Source organism: Indicator indicator, chromosome 16 (genome assembly GCF_027791375.1).
Source record: "Indicator indicator isolate 239-I01 chromosome 16, UM_Iind_1.1, whole genome shotgun sequence".
In the NCBI taxonomy this organism is placed as follows: domain Eukaryota; kingdom Metazoa; phylum Chordata; class Aves; order Piciformes; family Indicatoridae; genus Indicator; species Indicator indicator.
In genome coordinates this window covers 16,712,679-16,733,823 of record NC_072025.1, presented here as the reverse complement: position 1 = coordinate 16,733,823, position 21,145 = coordinate 16,712,679, and the positions used below count along the sequence as shown (strand labels likewise).

The 21,145-nt window shown below is 48.0% G+C and overlaps 1 protein-coding gene across 1 annotated transcript in view; it reads right to left on the bottom strand.

Annotated features, from left to right (window-relative positions):
- IGDCC3 (immunoglobulin superfamily DCC subclass member 3) overlaps nucleotides 1-10,758 on the bottom strand; it is a 95,228-nt gene extending 84,470 nt beyond the window's left edge. The window contains exons 1-2 of the mRNA XM_054387740.1: nucleotides 10,647-10,758; nucleotides 9,971-10,276 (exon numbers count right to left, since the gene is read on the bottom strand). Coding sequence (XP_054243715.1) covers nucleotides 9,971-10,276; nucleotides 10,647-10,758 — 418 coding nt within the window. The remainder of the gene's footprint in view (nucleotides 1-9,970; nucleotides 10,277-10,646) is intronic.
- Nucleotides 10,759-21,145: the final 10,387 nt, after the last annotated feature.

Genomic DNA, 21,145 nt, shown 5'->3' with positions numbered 1-21,145 from the left:
AACACCATTAATCAAAGCATGCTCAAGAGGTGCCAACTTACTGAGGCATACAAGTGGTGCTGGTCCCAAGTGCGAGTTGGCTGGATGCAGAGGGATGTGTGGGTGCATGAGAACTCTCCGTTGCCCCGAGACCACAGCCTGCCCCAGGGAGGAACAGCTATCCCAGCATCGCTCCTCCCTGGGCTGATGGTCTCTGTTCTGCATCTCCTGAGGATCTCCCTGCCTGCTTTCCCACAGAAGCGCCACGTTTTTCCAGGCAGCTCCTAGAAAGTGGAGACTAAGACTGTGATACTTAAGGCACTGCTTTAACAGCATCTGTAGCCCTTGCCACTATCAGCAGTGATGTATGGGACGCAACAGCAGATCAGGAAGGAGATGTCAACATCTCCATCTGTGTTTCCAGAGCTAACACCAGGAGTCTGCAGATCCAAACACATGACATCATCCATCCAGCAGCACCCTGCACTGACACCCTTGTGCGATACCAGGACCACACTATGGGGGAAAGCACAAACTGCACACAGAGATATGTGGAAGTTGCAGCAAAATCTCTCAGGGAATTACCCCTGGATACCTGCACAAGTACAAAGCCAGGGCAAGCCCTGCTCACCTGGTGAGACAGCAGCAGGGCAGCTGAAAGGGGAGGAAACCAATTTTAGTTGATGGGAGTAAAAACCAAGAGTTTTAACAGCACAAAACCAAAGCAAAGAAGTAAACCTGTTTTTAAATTCAAACTTCCACAGCAAAGCAGTGCGTCTAAACCCTCTCCTGCAAATCCATGCCATTAAACAGAACTTGGACTCAACAAATCCAAATGACTTTCACTTTCAAGGTCCTGCATTCAGAAGGCCACAATGGGGAACAATGAGGTAGAGAAAAAGCTGAGGATCTTGACGCTGCATTCAGAAGGCCATCTGGTCTGGCCAGCACAGCCAGCGCTGGGAACGGGCAGCGTCGTGGGTTGAGATTTAATCTGAGCCACTTATTGAGTGACCTCAGGCGAATCGTTTGACCTCCTTTTGCCTCAGTCAACCCAACTGTAAAATTGGGTTTAAAGCAAGAACCTCTCTGAAAACCATATGCTGTGCCTAGGAGGAGTGGGAGAAGACTCCCTTCTCAGCAGCAGGACAGCAATGGTGGGTAGAGCCAAAACCGAAGCGAATGAGGCGGTGCATGAAGTGGGGATCCAGCATCCCTTGGTGTCAGGGAGCTCCAGTCAGCAGCTCTTCCAGATCTCATCTCACTAGTCCTAGGAAAGCAGCTTTGGCCCCATGCAGGGACTCACTCATTACAGGGGATTTGTGAGGTCTGCCCTTGCTTCTATCAATACTGCATCCAAAGGCCCCAGAAATTCCAGGTAAGGTCCTCACATCCCAGCCTCCCAGCAGGAAGGCTGCTGTGGGCAGAGATCAGCACAGAAGAGAAAAAAAATCAGGGATCTTTCTCTACAGCTTCTGTGCCCTTTTATTTACTTCCATATTTTTCTGTTTTCCGTAACTGTGTGTTACAACCATAACCAGAGCTTTGAGGGAAATGACACAGTGCTTTCCTTTCACTCACTGGTTATCCACTAGATCAAGACCATTGACTGTTCTGGTCAAATGCCCCTGAAATTGATTCCTACTCACAGCCATGCCAACGAGCAGAAGACCAGCCCTTCTCTCACCCAGGCATTGTGCACCCTTCAACTCTTGGTACACTTGCAGGGAAGGGACAGCACAGATGAAACACCATCCCCAGTTACAGCGGGTGCCCAAGAAATATAAAATAGCAACCTGACCCCCACAAGGTGGGGGGGAGGGGGCAGGTCAGAGGGTTGTGCTGTCTACATTTAGCCCACATCTGGGGCTAAACTGTAGCAGCTGCTCTATCACCTCATGACCAGTCCCCAGCAGAGAAGGGGATCAGGAATAACAGAAAAGATCTGTGAGTTGAAATGAAAAGGGACTTAATGAAACAACCAAATTGATCCCAATGCCAATATAAAGTTATACTCAGCCCAACAAGCATACAGAAGTCACAATAAATGGGAAGGTGGCCCTCAATGGCAGGAGAGAGAAGACAAGCAGGGTCAGCAAGAAACTCCTTCAGCAAGAACCTCTCCTCAGCAAACTTCCCCCTTTATACTGAGCAGGATGGTTCTGTTCTGGGATACACCTGTGGCCAACTCAGCTCAGCTGCCTTGGTTGACTCCAAAACGCTAACGACCTGCAGCCCATGGCTGGCCTGGGATTCTGTCCCAGCTAAACCAACTGACAGTACTGACAGCAAACCCACCCTGGGATTCAGAGAGGGGAAATTGAGGCACAGCTGGTGCATGGCTATTATGGGCCACACTGTGGCCAGCTGGGGCTCTTGAAAGGCAGAATGCCAGCAAAACCCACATATAACCATATCACTACCCCACTGGAAAATCAACTGTATACCTAGTGGCATTACAAATCCTTAAGCTGAGACAAGCCCAAGCAGATGAAGAGCTGCTCCAGGTGACAGTACTAAAGAGAGCCCAGGCTGATGACTGTGAGCAGAAGACTAATGCAGCAGAGACCTGCCCCCCTGAATCAAATAACAGGAGGATGGTCCCACACTTCAAGAAAAGGCTGGAACAAAACAGCAGGCAGAGGGACAAGCAGCGTAAAAGCACATGAGGCTGGGCACTGAGCTGTCTGCCCAGAGCTTCCCACACAGGTACAAGCAGAGCATCACCTCGTGTGAGAAAAGCAGGCAGGGGACTGGGGAGCAGCTTCACGCTGCAGGTGCATGCTGTGGAGATGTCAGAACTTCCTCAGCTGTGCTCCAAGAGTTAATTGAGACAAATAACTCAACAGTGCTGCCATTAATGAAATTCTTCTGATATATTTCCCCTGAGCTTTCTAGAAATGACTAAGTGACATTACTGCCTGCAGTGCAAACCTCCTATATGCGAGATAATGTTGGCAGAGCTAGGGTTGGTGCACCCACGTTGGAAGCCTCGTGCAGAAGTGCAAGATGATATTTAAATAACTATCACACTGCTCTGAAATGAGCAAGCAAAAGAAATATGGTCTTATAATGTGCTCAAGTCTCAGGATGAATCCTGGCTGTTACAGACACTGAAATGCAGAGGGTGGGACGTGACAAACTCTTTTAATCCTGCAAATCTATTAAAATTCCCAGTCAGATCTCTTTGATCTGCCCCCCCAGTGACTCCTATATTTGTACATTTGTTTTGCAGCACACACAGGGCCAAATACTGCAACAATACAGATGTAAGAGGCAGCATCACGTGAGCCAGCATGTCCTAGAGGCAGCCAAAAGAGCTGATGGAGGGAAATAACCCACTCACCCATCACATCCATCCCCTGGAAACCTCTCACAGCCTTTTTGCTTCACTTAATTTCTTTCTCTTTCCTGTTTGTTTGGTTTGGGTTTTTTGCTGTAATTCCTCACAGATAATTTTCCGCCTCTGAGACCCACAGCTACAAGCACAGAACTTGCTCTGATCTTACCAAGAGCCATCAGCATTCAAAGCACAGGCGATGAAGAATTACAGAATCCCAGAACCCCAGCATGGTGGGGGTTGGAAGGGACCTCTGGAAATCATCCAGCCTAACCCCCTGCTAAAGTAGGGGTGCCCACAGCAGCTTGCCCAGGATCACAATGTCCAGGTGGGCTTGGAATCTCTGCAGAGGAGACTCCACAACCTCTCAGGGAAGCCTGCTCCAAGTCTCCAGCACTCTCAGAGGAAAAAAGCTTCTCCGTATCTTTTTCCTAAGAAACATCACTGGCATCAGGACTGAGCCCTTCGACATTTGAGAAGAAAGGGGATTAAATGCAAGCAGAGCCACAACTGAAAAAAATAAAATAAAAAAAAAGAGAATTACCTCATTTGTGGATGGAGGAAAATTGGCATGTAACCCCAGGGGTTAAACTCCAATGAAATGCAAGAAACCATTAGCTAAAAGTTCCTGGAGTGTCACAACCAGGATCTCCTGAGCTGCAAACTGGCACAAGAGCAGCTGCTTTAAAAGCATACCTTCACCTCCTGCATGTTCCACACCACAAAAACATATCACAAAAGTATCCTGCTTCCAACTACAAAACCAGGTTCACTTGATCTAAGCACAGGCTGTAGGTAAGGCTCTGCTGACAGCATGGATACTGTACAAGAGAGAAACAACAGCAGACCCATGTGTTTAAGGTTTGCCTTGATGTTTTGAGCTGAGACTCACAATCTACATCCAAACAGTGGCACTGCCCAGGAAATACCTTGGTGACAACTTTGGTGCCACCTTATTTAAACCTTAATTTAAAATGCTAACTTCATAATGAGTGGAACAAAACTGTGTAAAAACATTTCCCACTCTAATCCTGGTTTGATCCCCCCAGTATGGCCTTCTTTTGTAATTACATCCCTTTGTGATCTCACTCTAATGCCTTGTATTGTGACCCATAAAATAATCAGCCCCTTTTGTCTCTCCTTAATCCTTTTAGACTTCCTTCTTGTCTCTACACTCTTATAAATGCTGCTATTATTTGGGCTCAGCAGCTCTTCCCACCACCCCAGAGCCTGGAAAGGGGGCTGCAGGTTAAACCCTGAATATATTCTGTGCAGAGGAGCTGAAGTGATGGGAAGATCTTTGCTGCTTTAAAAACCCTGCAATTCCCAACCTCCTGGCAGTCTGGCAGGGGAAGCAACTTGCAGGAATGCAAATGCACCAGATCTCCTCTCTTTATGTTTCGCAGATGACCTTGAGACCCTTGGCCTGGAGGTTGGTTTTGAGGAGAGGATGGTTAGCCCCAGGCTGGGTGAGAGGAGCTTCTGCTGGGATCAGTGCAGAAAAGAGACCTGATGTCAGTCTTGCCTGGGCTATATCCGTCCTGCCCTCCTGCTGGCAGAGTAAGTGGTGTAGATGGTCAGGCACTGTGGCATGGAGGAGTGGGATTTGGGGCAGGATGAAGACGGAAAGGGAGTATGGGAGCAGAGAAGGGCACAGGGATGTATGCTGCTCTGCTTGGCTGCAAAACTCCCCCTGCAGCAAGACAGGATGAAGAAAGCATCTTTACAAGCCCAGATCTCTCCAAAGCCATTCTCAGGTCCCACAGTGCTTCAAATAGTGGGCAGGTCCATTTCACCCAACTTCAAGAAACCTCTTTGGCTTGAAGTTGCATAATTGACTTTCTTTCCTTCTTTCCTGTTGTTATTTTTTTTATAGCACCAGATCAAACAGGGAAAATTGCTGCTCTCAGGCTGGATGCGTGCAGAGCCTGAGCCGATACCAAGTTTGATGGTGATTTCCAATTAGTGGTAACTGCTTGTTATTGAGTGATATAATCAATGGGTCTTACTCCACCAGCCAGGCTGTGATTTATGATGATGTGGAGTCAGCTCCATCAAATTACAACATCGGCAAAAAGGGATGGAAATGCCATGAGACAAGATGATCAGAGTCAAACAAGGCCAAGTTAAGCAGAGGGTGGTGACAAGGAGAAAGCTCACCTTCCAAAGGAGTGGAATCTAGCCATGACTGTTGCTCAGAGGGTATCTTCATCCTCAGACAGCAAATGCATGCATTAGCTTCTGTCATGTACAAGGGAAATAGAGCTCCTCAAAGAGAGCTGTGAAGAGACAGCCAGGCAGTGCCTCCTGAGAACACTCTGCCTACAAAACTGATTTTAATTAAGGCAGCTTGGAGTCATGCGAAATTATGGAACTGCCATTAGGAGAAAGAAAAGGTCTGTATTCAATAACCTGATCAGATTATGAAAACATGTTGCATTCCACAACCTTCTAAACTAACACACCAGGGTTTGAACAGACACAGAAACAGCAACTGAAAAAATTCCGCCTGGCAGGTTCAGCAGAGGGTGGAAAGGACAAGGGCCTCCACCCAACTCAGTCATGTGCATGCTTCTTGCACACTTGTACTTGCTCAAAAGAAGGTTATACTACAAAAATACTATCAATGTGTTTAGCATCTGATCTGCCATTCCACAAACCAGGCAAGGTCCACTTCCCTCTGCCAAGTACCTTTGGTTAATAACCACAGAAAATAATCATAGCATTGTGGAGGCTGGAAAAGACCTTTAAGATAATTGAGTCCAACTGCTAACCCAGCACTGTCAGGTCCACCACTAAACCATGCATCACATCTACATGGCTTTGAAATCCCTCCAGAGATGGACTCTACCACTGTCCTGGGTAGCCTGTTTCAGGGCTTGACAACCCTTTTGAGGATGAAATTGTTCCTCACATCCAACCTCAACCTCCCTTGGTGCATCTTTCTTGGGAGAAGGGACCAACCCCTACCTGGCTCCAGCCTCCTTTCAGGGAGTTGTAGAGAGAGCCAGATGGTCTCTCTTCTGCCTCCTCTTCTCCAGGCTGAACAAGCCCAGTTCCCTCAGCTGCTCCTCACAAGGCTTGTGCCCTTCAACAGCTTCATTGCCCTTCTTTGGGCATTGGACATTGGACATTCCAGCACCTCTATGTTTTTCTTGTAGCCAGGGGCCAAAACTGAGCACAGTATTTGAGGTGTGGCCTCACCAGTGCTGGTGAGTACAGGGTAGGAATCACCTCTCTGGTCCTGCTGATCACACTATTCCTGATACAGGCCAGGATGCTGCTGGCCTTCTTGGCCACCTGGGCACGGACCAGCTCAGACAGCTGTCAAACACCACCTCCATGTCCTTTTCTGCTGGCCACTTTCCAGCCACTCTGCCCCAAGCCTGAAGCATACATGGGATTATTGCGACCCAAGTCCTGGACCTGGCACTTGCCCATGTTGAATTTTACACCACCTTTCCAGCCTGTCCAGATCCCTCTGTAGAGCCTTCCTACTCTCAAGTAGATCAACACTGCCACCCAACTGGGTGTTGTTCGCAAACATACTGAGCGTGCCTTCAATCCCCTCATCCAGATCATTGATAAAGATATTCAAGAGAGTAAAATGATGAAAAGAACATATAGAAATTCCCCTGAATTTTAGTTAAACACATTTAATGAGTCAGTTTTTAGGAGGAAGGTTTTAAGAAGTTCCTTCTCCATGGGGAAACTGGATGCACCTCGAGGCCATCGGGGCCGCACGTGCGGCAGCTGAGAGCGGCAGATTCTTCCAGTTCAATTTTACTCAGCGCCAAGTGTTGAAGTAAATTTGAAACATAAAAAACATGATATCCAGCCCACATTTCCTGAATGCAAATATGTACATTCCTCCCAGCCAAGAAGATTATATTCCAAGCACTAGTACAAAGCCAGGGTCTGTAATGGTGATATGAGACTAACAGCCTGCCTTTGAAGACAGCGAAAAGTGCAGCAGAGCTCTCAAGGGGCTCCGGTCTGTCAGATCCCTTTTATTCCTCAGTAGCACGGCCTTGATCAACTTTCAAGATTTTTGTTTGTGAAAGGTTTTTATTTCTCCTTTGCTTTTGTGTTCAGATGTCAGGCTCAGAGGGAAGAAGAGATCAGCGTTGGGATGAGGTTTTACCCACCGGCAGTATTTACTCAGCTTGGCAAAGGTCTGCTTAGTGCCTGGGCTTTCTTTTCCTCCCAGGCAGCCAGCACCCATTTCTTCACTGAGATGGTCCTGTCATCTCTAAAATGGGGATAATTACCTTCTCCTTTGTTTGACTTGCTTACCGTGACTTGGGGCAAGGAAAATCATGATTACTTGTCTGTAACCACCTTAAGCCATGGGGGCTTGAAAGTACAAGTGTTACTTATTCTTAGGAGATTTCATCTACGTTTAAGCCATGTCCTAAGTGCAAGTGCAGGCTCCTGCGGTTCAGGCACAGCGAGGGAGTTTGCCTGGAGTAGCAGGTTACGTTTGCCCACAACATCCCATTTTATTCCCATTATCCACAGGCACCTGTGGCACCAAGCTGACTTCACCCAGACCTCTTCTCAGAGATGATAAGAAATCAAGCCTGAAGCTAGAACAGAGTCCAGAGTTTTTTCAAGACAATCCTTTTTTAGTTTTAATTCACACAAAACTAGGGCTACAAAAGGAAATGCTACTCAGGAACACCCAGCACATCACATCCATACTGATGCTGGAGCAGAGGTAACAGTGTTTGTTGACAATCTGCTACCCCAAAGGCAATTCCTCCAGCTCTCATGGCTCCTGTTTACAGGTCCAAGAAGTTTGACACAGTGCTTGTGCCTCAGCCAGCTCCCAGCTCATAAATGCCAGAGCCGTTCATCAAAAGTGCTCCAAGGTTTAGCACCACAAGACTGACAAGTTTTAGATCCAGCTGCTACTCTGGCACGGACCCAAAGCCCTTGGCTCCTGGACAATGTCACTTCTTACACTACTGAAAAGCTAGGTTTGCAGATGGCCACTTCATGCACTTGGGAATTGTTATACACAAGGGCTGGAGTGTTCTCTTGGTGGGCTGCCAGCCGGCCCTGGTGCTGCAGGGAGCTGGTGGGAGCACTCAGAAAGCCACCCTCTACCCCAGGTTGGGGAGTGCAAGCAGGAAACCTCAGCCCCAGACTTTGTCATAGACTTTTCCTGCCTTGCAACAGTCTGTAATTTACAAATGCAACAGAAGCAGTAGTAAGTAGCTTGCACAGAAAGAAGAGTAGTAGCCACCTCCCAGATAAGAACCCTTCAGTAGAGCTTACTAACAAACCAGCATTTGGCCAGGTCTCAGAGCTATGCTCGACACCTGTCTTCACATCCATGTATAAATTACACCCAGCAATGACCTCTGAATGCAAAAAAGATCAGCAGCTGCACCCCGAGAGCCCACAGACAGTGCGTGGGAAAACTGGTCACCAACACAACAGGGTCAGAACCCACCAAGATACCTCAGCTTTGCCCTCAGTTCTGGGACAAACACAAACCAACCACCAGAGCCAGCAAGGGGGAACCTAGCAGTCTGTGTGGCAGGAATCTTAAAACCCATAGTATAGCTGTGGTTAGAGGAAACTTAAGATCATCAAGTCCAACCATTAATCCAGCACTACCAGGTCACCACTAAACCATGTCCCTCAGCACCATATCCACAAGGCTTTTAAATCTCTCCAGGGTTGGTGACTCCACCACTTCCCTGGGCAGCCTATTCCAGTGCTTAACAACCCTTTGGGAGAAGAAATTATTCTTAATGTCCAACCTAAACCTCCCCTGATACAGCTGATTCCTCTTGTTCCCTGGGAGAAGACACTGACATCCACCTGGCTCCAACCTCCTTTCAGGGAGTTGCAGAGAGCCAGAAGGTCTACCCTCAGCCATCTTTTCTCCAGACTGAACAGCCCCAGTTCCCTCAGTCGCTTCTCAGAGACCTGTGTTCTAGAAGAGGAGACCCCACAAGATCAACTGCTCTGGCCACGGTGATGCAGCAGGCTAAGCTGGGTATTGTGCAGGGCTGGAGTCACAGACTGCCCTGTAATTCTTCCTCCCCCACCTTTAAATTTCATTCCCTTCTGACATTTTCATCTCTCTCCTCCTCTGGGCTCCCCCAGCAGACAATCTGTCTGGTGTTGTTAGCCTTGCCCCCAAAGGCACTGCCATGCCGGGTAGTAAATAAGACCTTGCTGCCTCCACACTGCCTGCCTTAAATAACAAAATGAAGGAAACCATGACCTTCAGAAGGTCTTTGTCTATGGTTTGGAAAGCACTGCCAGCCAAGCAGAGCCCAGCCACACTGCACAGCAAAGGAGCTTCCAGACCCACTGTAGAAGATACACAAATCACAGACTTCTTCACCACATGACTTTAATGCAACTTACCCCTCCAAGACATGCAATTTATTGCTAGAAGGTGGCTTTTAGCTTTCTCCCCAAGAAGGCTGATTAGCTCTGGACAGCTAAATGGATTAGATGCCATCCAGGTGCCCACACCGGCTTCAGGTTCTTTTTTCTCTTCCCTTTCTTTAATTTCCCTCCCCAAACACCCAGCACCCACCACGCTGCCCTCCTGCTTCCCAGCAAAGCCAGTGCCCCCTGTGGGACTGCCCCAGGAGGTGTGGGGGGGACAATGCCCATACTTACTCGCTGCCTGAATCTTGGCCTTCCGGCTCACCAGCAGCCCGTAGTGGTTCTGCGCCATGCAGTCGTACTCGCCCTCGTCTGAGGAGCCATCTGCGCGGACCCTCTGGAAGCGGGAGACGTAGAGAGAGCCATTGGCCAACATAAAGGCATTCTCGCTGTCCACGATCGTCACACCGTTCTTCCGCCACGTGATGCTGATGGGCTGGATGCCCTCCACCTGGCAGTAGAGGATCAAAGGTTGCTCCTGCACAGCTATGTCATCGCTGGGCTCCACAACAAATGCCAATTCAGAGGAACGGCCAAAATCTAAAATGAAAAGAGGACAAAGTCAGCGGCGTGTCCACCGGAAGCAGGAAGAGCTAACAGGATGATGAAAATCATAGAATAGTCTGGGCTGGCAGGGACCTCCAAAGGTCATCTAGTCCAAACCCCACAGCAGTAAACAGGGGCATCCTCAACTAGATCAGGTTGCCCAGAGCCTTTGAGTTAGAGTGGGCTGCAACAGTACTACAGGGTGCAAGCATTTTGGAGAAACACAAGATCCTGGGGCATGGGTTGCCTCCCAAGGCTTTGCTATCAAGATCTTGGAATGCAATTTCCAAAGCCACAAACACAGCTACAGACTTTCAAAGTTGCCTTCAGAGACTCCAGTGATGCCTTCAGTGGCCTGCCAAACCCTGGCTCCACTTCACAACCCCCTTGTGGATTGCATCCTCATCTCCCTTTGCAGAGGTGTAGCAACAAAACCTTGTATAAGCACGGGGCAGTGCTTCTTTCACATCAGCCATTGCCACCCCAAGAGCAGAAGTTTACACCAAATCAAGAAATCCGCTCCTCTCTGCCATCTTCCACTCCTCTCCTCCCATGTTCTGCTCTTCCCCAGCTTCCACTTTCCTCCCCATCTTCCACTTTCCTCCCCCATCTTCCACTTCTCCCTCCATCTTCCACTCCTCTCCCTCATGTTCTACTCCCATGTAAGCAGGCAGGGAGGGGGCTGTGCTGTGCCCCAGACCCCTTGGCAGCACAGCCAGCAGAGGTGAAGACAGGGGATCGGCAGTTCCCGATCCAGACCATATTGTCACCAGTGTCTCCGTGACACTTCCCTGCTTGGCAGAGCAGGAGGCTGTTTGCCTCTCGTGCCTAACACAGTGCCCTTCTGGGTCTTTGCTCTCTCTCACGCTGTAACAGGCAAAGGATGGTGCTATTCAGCCTGTAATGAAGAGCAAGTTAAGCACTGAAATACAAATGCTCAATGTTCTGGCTCAGCGACACAAAGAATGTCTTGCAAAGCAATTATGCTAAACGATGTCCACCAGAGATAAGATACTGCAGAACCTGGACCAACAATAGACAGACCCTGGCTCCCCATCATACAGATACATCCTAATTTACTTCTTGGCCAACAAAAGGTTTACAAAGCTACATCTTTGACATGTTGCACCTCATGTGGCCCAGCACACCTTTTTAGGGTATAATTTGCCATACAGTCATGACGAGACTCTGCAGAAGAGGACAGGAATAGAGCTGTTGCTCAAAGAGCAGGCTAAAGCATACACTGACATGAAAGACAAAAAGTGACTGAGAAACAGGATCCAGCAATATGCTCAGGTGGCCAAGAAGACCAACAGCATCCTGGGCAGTATCAGGAATAGTGTGGTCAGCAGGACAAGGGCAGTGACGATGCACCTGTATTTGTAACTGGTGAGGCCACCCCTCACTGTGTTCAGTTTTGGACCCCTCACTACAAGAAAGACATTGAGTTGATGGAATATGTACAGAGAAGGGCAACAAAGACAGTGAAGGGTCTAGGGAAAAGCTACTGAGAGAACTGGGATTTGTCAGCCTAGAGGAGGCTGCAGGGAGACCTCATTGCTCTCTACAACTCCTCTCTACAAGGAGGTTGGAGTGAGGTGGGGGTTTAGATGATAGAACGAAGGAAAATGGCCTGAAATTGTGCCAGCGGAGATTTAAGTTAGATATTAGGAAAACAATTTTTCCAGAATAGGCTGCCCAGGGATATGATGGAGTCACCATCCCTTGAGGTGTTCAAGAAACATATGGGCATGGCACTTGGGGATATGGTTTAATGGCCATGGTGGTCTTAGGTTGACAGTTGGACTCGATGACCTTAGAGGTCTTTTCCAACAGAAACTATTCTATATAAATATTTGAAGGGTGTGAAGGCAGGGATGGAGGTGAATTATGTTTTTTTAAAGAGCAGTGGAGAAGAAATTCCAACAGAGTAAGAAAACTACAATTTCATCTGAAAATGGGGAAAACCTTTCTAACAGTTCTCTTGCGCAGCAGGCCCTCAACAGGTGGAGGTTTCCAGCTGCTCAGACCTGCAGTACAGCTTCTCCCTTCTCTCAAGGGCTCAGGGGAAGTGACTCCAGAGCAGCTCACACAACTGGGGCACACAGAGGCAGTTTCTCTTGACCAGCCACAGCAGAGTCTTTGTAGTGCCTGTACCTAACACAGACCCCACCAAGGATAGGATCCCACAGCTCGAGGCTCAAAACCAGAGTGGAGAGGAGAACGTTAATGCATGTCAAAAATAAAAGTGAGGAGAAGCAGCAGTTACCCTTCAGAAAAAGCAGGGGGGGAAAGTCTGTCTTTTCTGCTTTGCAAACCCAGTGAGATTTTTTTTCCTTTCTTTCTGCAAATCCCCACTGCTTTCTACAGCAACTTAAATTGGATTAGGGGGGATAAACATTGAGTGCAACCTGAGCCGAGGCAGATGGACAGAGCAGACAAAGAAGGCAGGGGTAGTGCACAGCAGGTCAAAGGTACAGCAGCCAAGGTATGAATGTGTGCAGGGAATGGACAAACTCTACTTAGTGACAGACACCTAAAACACAGACTTTATTAACCCATTAAGTCTTAAAATGTCAGGCTAGCTCCAGCCATCTCGGTGATCTATCGCTCACTGTGACTTCTTTTTTATGAGATAGCCCTGGGGTCCTCTCAAGCAAGTCAGACCACAGCCAGCACAAACCATCAATTACTTTTTTTTTTTTTTTTTGGGAGGTGAAAATTAAGGAATTAGATGAATGCTCCACATTTTTCTGCAAAGTGGCCAGAGTCTCAACAGCCCCTACCATGCTGAGGCCCAATTCCCTGCGTGGGTGCTCCTGGGAGTTAGATAGGATGAGAAGCCTCATGCCCTGACACTGAACCAAGGAGGACTTCTGAAAGATTGAACAAGATTTTGGGATTTAGCTTAACGAGCAATCAGAAAAAATCCCTAATGAAATAAATGCCCTATCTCTTCCCTCTACTCTCAGATAAAGCAGCTTATTATTAGATGTACAATAAAAGGAAGAATCAACATAATTACATGCCCTTCCCACAATAGCTGTCATTATAGCAACCATCATTAAGGCCTGTGATTGGAGATAATCATGTTTACCTCCATAAACAGTCAGTCTCATCCCAACTCCAGGCTGCACGAGCAGCAGAAGTGATGAAGCTCCTAATTAGGACCAGTGCCCGCAGACACAAGCTGGGGTGGGGACAGCACTGCCTTGTCCTAGGATTTCCTCGGGCTGTAGGCAAGAGCAGGACTGTGCCTCAAGACGTGATGTGGTGCAACTGGTTTGTAACCTGCAGACACCTCGAGAAGCACCCAAATTCCTCCTCAATGGGTGCTTTTCTCATGGGATGCTTTTCTGACTTGGAAGAAACCCCACTGACACACTCTCCTGGTGGCTTCAGGACCACATGACCAACTTACTGGACACATGGGGAGAAGCCCACCACATCTGGGGAACTGGGAGAAGCCAAACTCTTTCCTTTACCCCAAAATGGGGTTTCCATGCAAACTCAGCCAAAAGCCTCTCTTCTCCCAAGATACTTAGATACCGAAATATGCAGAGAGGTATCTGCTGCTCTTCAAAAGTCCCCACGCCTTTCCTTGGCATCATGGACACATTAGACACCCTGAAGTTGTCTATCTGCATTCTTAAAGAGATAGATGTGAAATTGCCTTTAAAAACTGAGCTTTGGTCCTCAGGGGCCTCAGCATTCCACTCTGCAAAAACCACAGGCTCTATCTTTTACGGGGAAAACATCCGAGTCTCACAAATAGGTAAGTCACTGGTGGCAGGATCAGCAAGAACCTCACTGGCAAACCAACCTCAGCATGTCTCTGCAGCCCAGCAGGTCCTCAGCATGTAGAAATCTCTGAGGAGTGGCTACCTCCAGCCAAAGGTAACCTTGAAACCAGGCCCATTCCCTATAGCCCTCAGCCTCATAGCATGATTTGGGCACAGAGTGAGCTTGGTGAGAAGGACCCCCATTCCACGTTTCCACAAAGCATAATGTTCATGGAAGTTTTCTCAGTGAAGGATGAGGCCTTGAGATGCTGCACACCATCAGAAACAGATTATGAGAAAGTGGCCCACAAACAGCCCAACCTACAATCCACATGGTTGATGAACATCCACTGAAGAGAAATGGGTGAAAGGCACAACAGAAACTGTGTGCTTTACACCTTCTCATCCCCTTCTAAAGAACCTCCTGCATCCATTTGGCTGAACCCAGAGATTATTTGCATTAAAAATGGTTTTCAAAGATCAGGGTTCAAATAGGGATGTTTGGATTTGGCCTTCCAAGATTGATGCTGTGGGGCTTCAGGTCTTGGAAGGTGGGACTCTGAATGCAGAGTCCTTCCTCCCTGGGATGCCTAGGATGAGACAAAGGGACAGCAATGCTCACAGAGGAATCTCCATGGCAGGCCAAGAAGGCTTCTGGTGTTTGCTCTAAAGGCCAGCTCCGATGGGCCGGAGGGACTAACGGGGGTGACAGGGGACAGAGGGGACCCAGCTCCGTTAGCATAAATAACTGACTGTAGTTTCCAGCAAAGCAAAGAAACACTGCAAAGTTGCAGGTAAACAACACTCTGAAGGCACATGGAAACAGTAAAAGTGCAATTAGTTGAGAGAGACAAAGAGGACATGGCCAAGGCTATGTGCATTCACTTGAGAACTCGGAAAACCCCATCCCTCTCCAACAGCAGGCTGTGTATCCAAGACCCAGACCATCCCACACAGCGTTCCAGGTACCTTTGGAAAGGTAGTGTGAGGCAGTGTGGTTCACAGCCGCTCTCTGCTTGAGGCAGGAGCTGTAAAACTCTGCCCACGGCAGCTTGAGTTTGTACTTAGAAGCAGGGGTGTTAGGCAGGCTTGGCTCAGCGCTGGCAGGCTGTGGTGGGAAGAGTGTGAGGGAAAATTGCTTTGCTCTCTGCAAAAGGGTGGAGGGAGGAAGCGTTATTAGCTCTGACATAAAGGCCACAAGAAAATTATTGGAACCTTCATTCTACAAGTCTCCTTTTGAGAAACATTTACCATCTCCCTGAGCAATACAATATCTGACTATATGTGCAAATACTTAACAAAAACTCCTTTCCCTACTGATCAAGCAGACAGGCATACTCAGAGAAACCAATTAGCACTTCTGCTTTTGAACCAAGAGATTTATTTAGTGCTGAGAGAAAGAACTCTGAATTAATGGGAAGTTTAAAAGACACTTTGAAGTACGTTTAGGAAAAAAAAAAAAGTTTAATTATTTTTTACTTGACACTGTGATTCATGTTCAAAGCTTCAAAAGAACTTGCTCATACCCTAGCATTGTCCTTTTCCATTCAGGAAACCCGATTTTGGCTTTCCCCTCCTATGCCACTGAAAAACACAAGCAGCTAATCTCACCACTTTAATTAGCAGTGACATCCATTGCAAAGGACCTCAGTCACATCACTGCTCATCTTCCTGGAGCCTGTCCAGCCCCACAGCGAGCAGAGTCATCCCTGCCCTGGGAGCACATGGTCCCGACAGATGAAGCCCGTATTATTACTCCCCTTCTAGACAGGGAACATTAATCACAGAGAGATGAAACAACCTGCCAAGAGCCTGCTCTGAGCTCATGGCAAGGCAAGATATTGCACAGCATCATCAGGAGCACTGGTGGGGAGATAGAGGCGGTCCCAGCTCCAATCCCATCACACCAACAGCACAACATCCACCTGCAAACTGCCTCTCAGGAGCAGAATCTGCCCTCTCTGATTTATCCTGTTTGTTCCCTGCCTAACAGCATAAATCAGCAGTGACCCAACATGCAGTCTTACTACCACCAAGGATAGCCACGCTAGTCCTGTTTCAATAAAGCCAAAAGAAGGTGCCCCTGAAGTCCTCTGAGGGTATTTTATAGTGGGATGCAGGGGAGTATTAAGACTAAAAACCTGGTTGGGACAGCCCTACAAAAAAGGGCTTCCTCTTTTTTTTTCAATTGATTCCTTCTTGTTTTTTAAAATCCTTCTGCAAATGGGAGGATATGAGATGAAGGGAGATCTGGATCTGGAAAGATATTCTTCAGCAGATTAAAACAGGTTTCAGGTTGATGAAATAGGCAGCCTAAAAATCCAGCTGCTGCCCCCTTAAATCTCCTTGAGGCTGACCCAGATCCTAAGGAGAAAAGCACTGCACTGCAGTAATGTGCAAATTGGCTCTATAGGGCAGCCAGGAAAATATACGTTTAAAGAAGAAGAGAACTGGCTGTAACAAGCCCAACATCTTGCTGGCAGTAAAGTTTACTAGCTCAGAATTTTTTATTCGTTTTCCTTTCGGACAGGAGGTTATATAAAGTGATTTTTCCATCAGGACACATAAACCACATCCATTCATTAAGCGATTGCAGGAGGTCTCTGTTGAGGATAACATGACCTCTCAGCCACCTGATGCAGAGCCCAGAGACATGCCCAGCATCACTGCCCTCGGTAGGGACACAAATTTCAGCCAAGGAAGACAAACACAGCCCAAAGAACCAGAAAAGTGGCCCCAAATAATTTTCAGATGTTTAAGGCCAGACTGGGCAAATCCCAGGAGGTTGCTTGTTAAACACGGCGTGGAAGCAGGAACCATTCAGAGCACAAAGACCCTTTCCAGGATGAGCTCTGAGTCCTCATGGGCTCCCCCATCTCTGAAAAAAGTGGGGTGAAACCTGTTGGTGTGGCTGGAAAGGGCAAAGACCTTTTCTGAGTTAATTGCCCTCAGTAGCTCCATCCACAGTGAGGCACCCACAGAACACGGCAACAAGCCCAGAGAGCTAGGATGTGTTGTTATTTGCATTCCCCACATGTCTCTCAGCCCTGACCAGATCACAGCCATACCCCAGAGGCATCAGCGATACAAATAGGGAGCAGCAAACAACCACACATGAGAGGACAGCAAAGGCAGTGGCCAAGATGGCAAACACTGTGCCCAGAGCAGGAGTCCCTCCAGGATTCACCCCCCAAAACTGCTCTAAGGCATAATGGGGCAATAGCCGAGGTTCCCAGTCTCAGACCCCAATCCTGCAAGAAAGCAACAGGAGGTGGCTGTCCCCATGGCCGGACCCAGAATGGACTTGCCACATGGTGGGTAATGATGGCTGGGAGGAATGTGATGGCACAAGGCTGCCAAGGGAGCCATCCTGGTATGACAGTGCCAAAACCACCAGCCAGTATAGTCCCAACGCTCAGCTCCTGAAATTCAGTTTGAGTACCAACCAGCGGGACTGAAGAGTGTACAAGGAAAGGCAAGGCAAAGTCCTTCTGGAGGAAGAGAAGCTTATGTGCGTGTGAAAACCTCTTCAAGGTTTCAATGTGAAACTCTTCAAGGCATCCAAGGGACCCCAAGCAAACACAACACTCTCTCCTCCCTGCCATTCCCTCTGCCTTATCACCTCCCACTCTGAAACTCAGGCTGGAGGAAAGCACCACAGTGCTCCTCCTTGGGAGCCAAGCACTGCACCAATCCTGCTCACCTCAAACCAGAGCCATTTCCTAGCACTTCTGTCCCTTTCCACGGACTCTCAAGTTTCAGCAGCAAAGATCCTTTGCAAAAGCACCTTCACAGCTCAGCAGAATCACCCACCACAACCCACGTCTTCCTGACTTGCCATTAGCTTCATCAACACAAATCCATGTACAAGACCAAGAGAAAATCAGGCAGCAAATCCTTGACTGCTCTGAAACTTTGGGTTTCAGTTATGGATGAGGGAGTGGATCTGGGCTGTGAAGTGACTGGGCTCTGGGTTGTTAAGTGACCATGCTCCTCCTGAGCGGAGGGCGCGATACAATGGTGACATTCGATGCAACAGCGAGGCCAGCTCAGCGCGCTGGGTGCTCTCCTCCCTGCGGTCGCCCACTTGCCTTTTTCTTCTCTTAAAGTGCAATTATTGACATGTTCTCCTCCTTAACCATCAGTTTTATATGCTTGCCAATGACTCTGGAACATGTGTAAACAATTATTTTTATTTTCCTGCAAAACCAAAATGTTACATATTCTTTCAGGATACACGGACCCAGGTAGGTTTTCATGAGCCCTGCTACATAATTTATTAGTTTCTAAACTCTGTAAAACTAAAAGCTCCAGTAAAGTTCAAATAAGTTTGTGATTTCAAAGTAATTTCAAACGGACTACTCCTGTTCCTGCCCTATGTTATTCGGGTGGTTTAAAGGAGATTTCTTAACCTGCAGATGGGGGGCTCCTGTGTTGTTTTGTTAAGGCAAATAAAAGGACAATATCCGGAGTTAGAAGCCCAGGAGAGCAAAGTATGAAATACAGGGGGAGAAAAGGGGCATGGAAAAAGGTATCTTTGGTCCCAGATCTGTCACAGGCTGCAAAATGAAGTGCATGGTCTGCGTGAACACTCGCTGCTTTGGGGGAAAAGCTGGATGCTGGCAGCGGCTTCACACCAGCTCTGCCACATGCTGCTCCCCATGCCACAGCCCCACGTCAGGGCCCCATCCTGCTCCTGCTGGATCTTAATGGTGTGGTGAGGTGAGCAGGCCAGGTCTGGCCACCCCAGCACAACAAAGATGTCTCAAGGCAGTGGGGTGGGGAAGCAGCAAGGATTTTTGAAGCAAGGGGCTGGCATTGCACTGGATCACTGCTTTGAGCTCCATGCTGTGACATGGGACTCTCCAGAAACGAGGAAATCAAAGAATGGGATTCAGACAGAAAAGAGAGAGTAAGGCTTCCTCATTGCAGACATAAAATGAGGACAGTTCTGCAGCTCTCCACCAGGCAGCACTGCTCCTCGGCTGCTCCATACTGACCCATACTGGGCTGATTGAACCAGGGTAGATGGACCAAAACTGGGATTGAGCAGGAAGGAAAAGAGCAGGGAACCAGGCTATAACCTTAGATCTGGGACCCTTTGCCCAGCTTCTCTTCCTGGGACCCTCTGCCAGCACATAAGTGAGCACATGAGCTTGCGCTGCACAAGGTCCGGAACCTGACAGGTAGCAGGAAGAGGAGCAATTAGACTACAAGATTTCTAACTCCCTACATGAGGGGTGGAAGGACAGATCAGAAGGGAACCAACCTGCCCTATTCTCCTCTATCAGCTAGCTTTCAATGAGAAGTTTAGTTTCAGCACTGTGGTGGTCCCAGCAGATGTTTGGGTGCCACTGGCATGGGTGGCTGCATATTTGCACCCCTGCATGAGCTTCACACCCAGCACCAGCCCCAACCGTGGTGCACAAGGATACAGTTGTGAGACGACAACCCCATTTTATGGGCTGCCTGCTGCATGCACCACGTGGGAAAACCACGTCCTGAGATTCTCCTGTTGAACCCCTGAGCCCAAACGTGGGCTGGAATTTCACAGATCATCCCTGAGTGTTGCTGGGGAAATGATACCTGATACTCTCTATGTATGTTAAGAAAAATAGTCGGGATATTACACCAATTTAGGAGAAAGCAATCTTTTATTTTGCATCAAAAACAACAAAGCCACATGGAGTAGGAATTAGTGAAAGCTTATAGCTTAAATAATTTAGAAGTTAAGCCTACTTAAATATAAATTCTGATGTTTAATTCCAAGGCTGTTACTGAGCAGAGCCAGGGAACCTCTCGTATCCTATGCCCGCCTTTGAAGGCCAGGCTCAGCAATCAGAGACAAAAGCTGTCCACCACCCAGAACAAAGAGATCCAGGAAATTCAAAAAAAAAAAAAAAAAAAAAAAAAGAGAGAGAGAGAAAGAGAGACAGTAACAGAGAGAAAGAGAGAGAAAGAGGGAGAGAAAGAGAGACAGGGGAGTTAGAAACCCACAGAGGTGGGAGCAGAGCATCCCATCTCATGCAGCGTCCGTCCTCGCAGCAAGGCTGTCTGCTGCAGCGCTGACTGACACCAACACGGGAGGGTTTATTAAATTCAGCAGAGCACAGAAGCACATTACCTCACTCTTCACCGTGTCCAAGCACATAAACCCATCAAGAGAAGGATGGGGGGGACACCCTCACAAGACAAAAACTTTTAAAGTGCAGCCAAGCACTCTTCAGTGGGGCCGGCAAAACACATCCTAAAGTCAGGAGTCACTGACCTGCCAAGTTGCAGCATAAACAAACATACAGGGAGATTTGGACAGCAGCAGGCAATAAACTAGACGTGAACTCAACTTACTAAATTTTTGCTTTCAAAATTCACTTCTTTTTCTTTCCTCCCTCTAAAATAAACTTTTTTTTAATCAACCATCCTGTGTACCCAGAAATCCCAACAGAGTAAGGAGACCTGCTTCCGTGCATCCACCTCACAGATAACTTGGATTTTCCGCACGTTACACTGGCTTTTCCTCACCGTGGCTGCTACGAACCACGTGGTGATATTTATTATGGACAGAGACTACAGCCTGGTTTCCTAAACGTCTCAGCAGATACTCTCTGATTCATCTAACACTCACTTTTCTCCCTCTGACCATCCTGGGCTGCCAGCATGTTTTTTTAAAAAAACAATTCCTACTTTTCTCTTATTTTTAAGGCTGCAGAATAAAGAGGGAACAGGATGCACATGGCTGTTCCAGTGCAGAACAGCATCGTTCTCCGCTTCCTTCTCAGGTTAGCCCCATGCTCAAGCAGCATTACTAGCAGAAGGAAAATACTGCAATTTCTCAGCAGGACAGTAGGTCCAGAGAAAAACCCCTTTGATGTTTTTGTAGTTCGGCCCTGATCCAGTGGGTGGTGATACCGGCTGTGGCTGTGTGAACAGAGCCAGTCATTACAGGAGAGCACAATACGGGAAGGTTTAAAGTAGCTTGCCGTCATCCCCTCAACTTGCAGCCCAGCATCTCTCTTCTAGCTACCAAACACGCGTTTGCCAGCAAACACGACTCGCTGGCTCAGGCGCTGTCTCGCCTGAC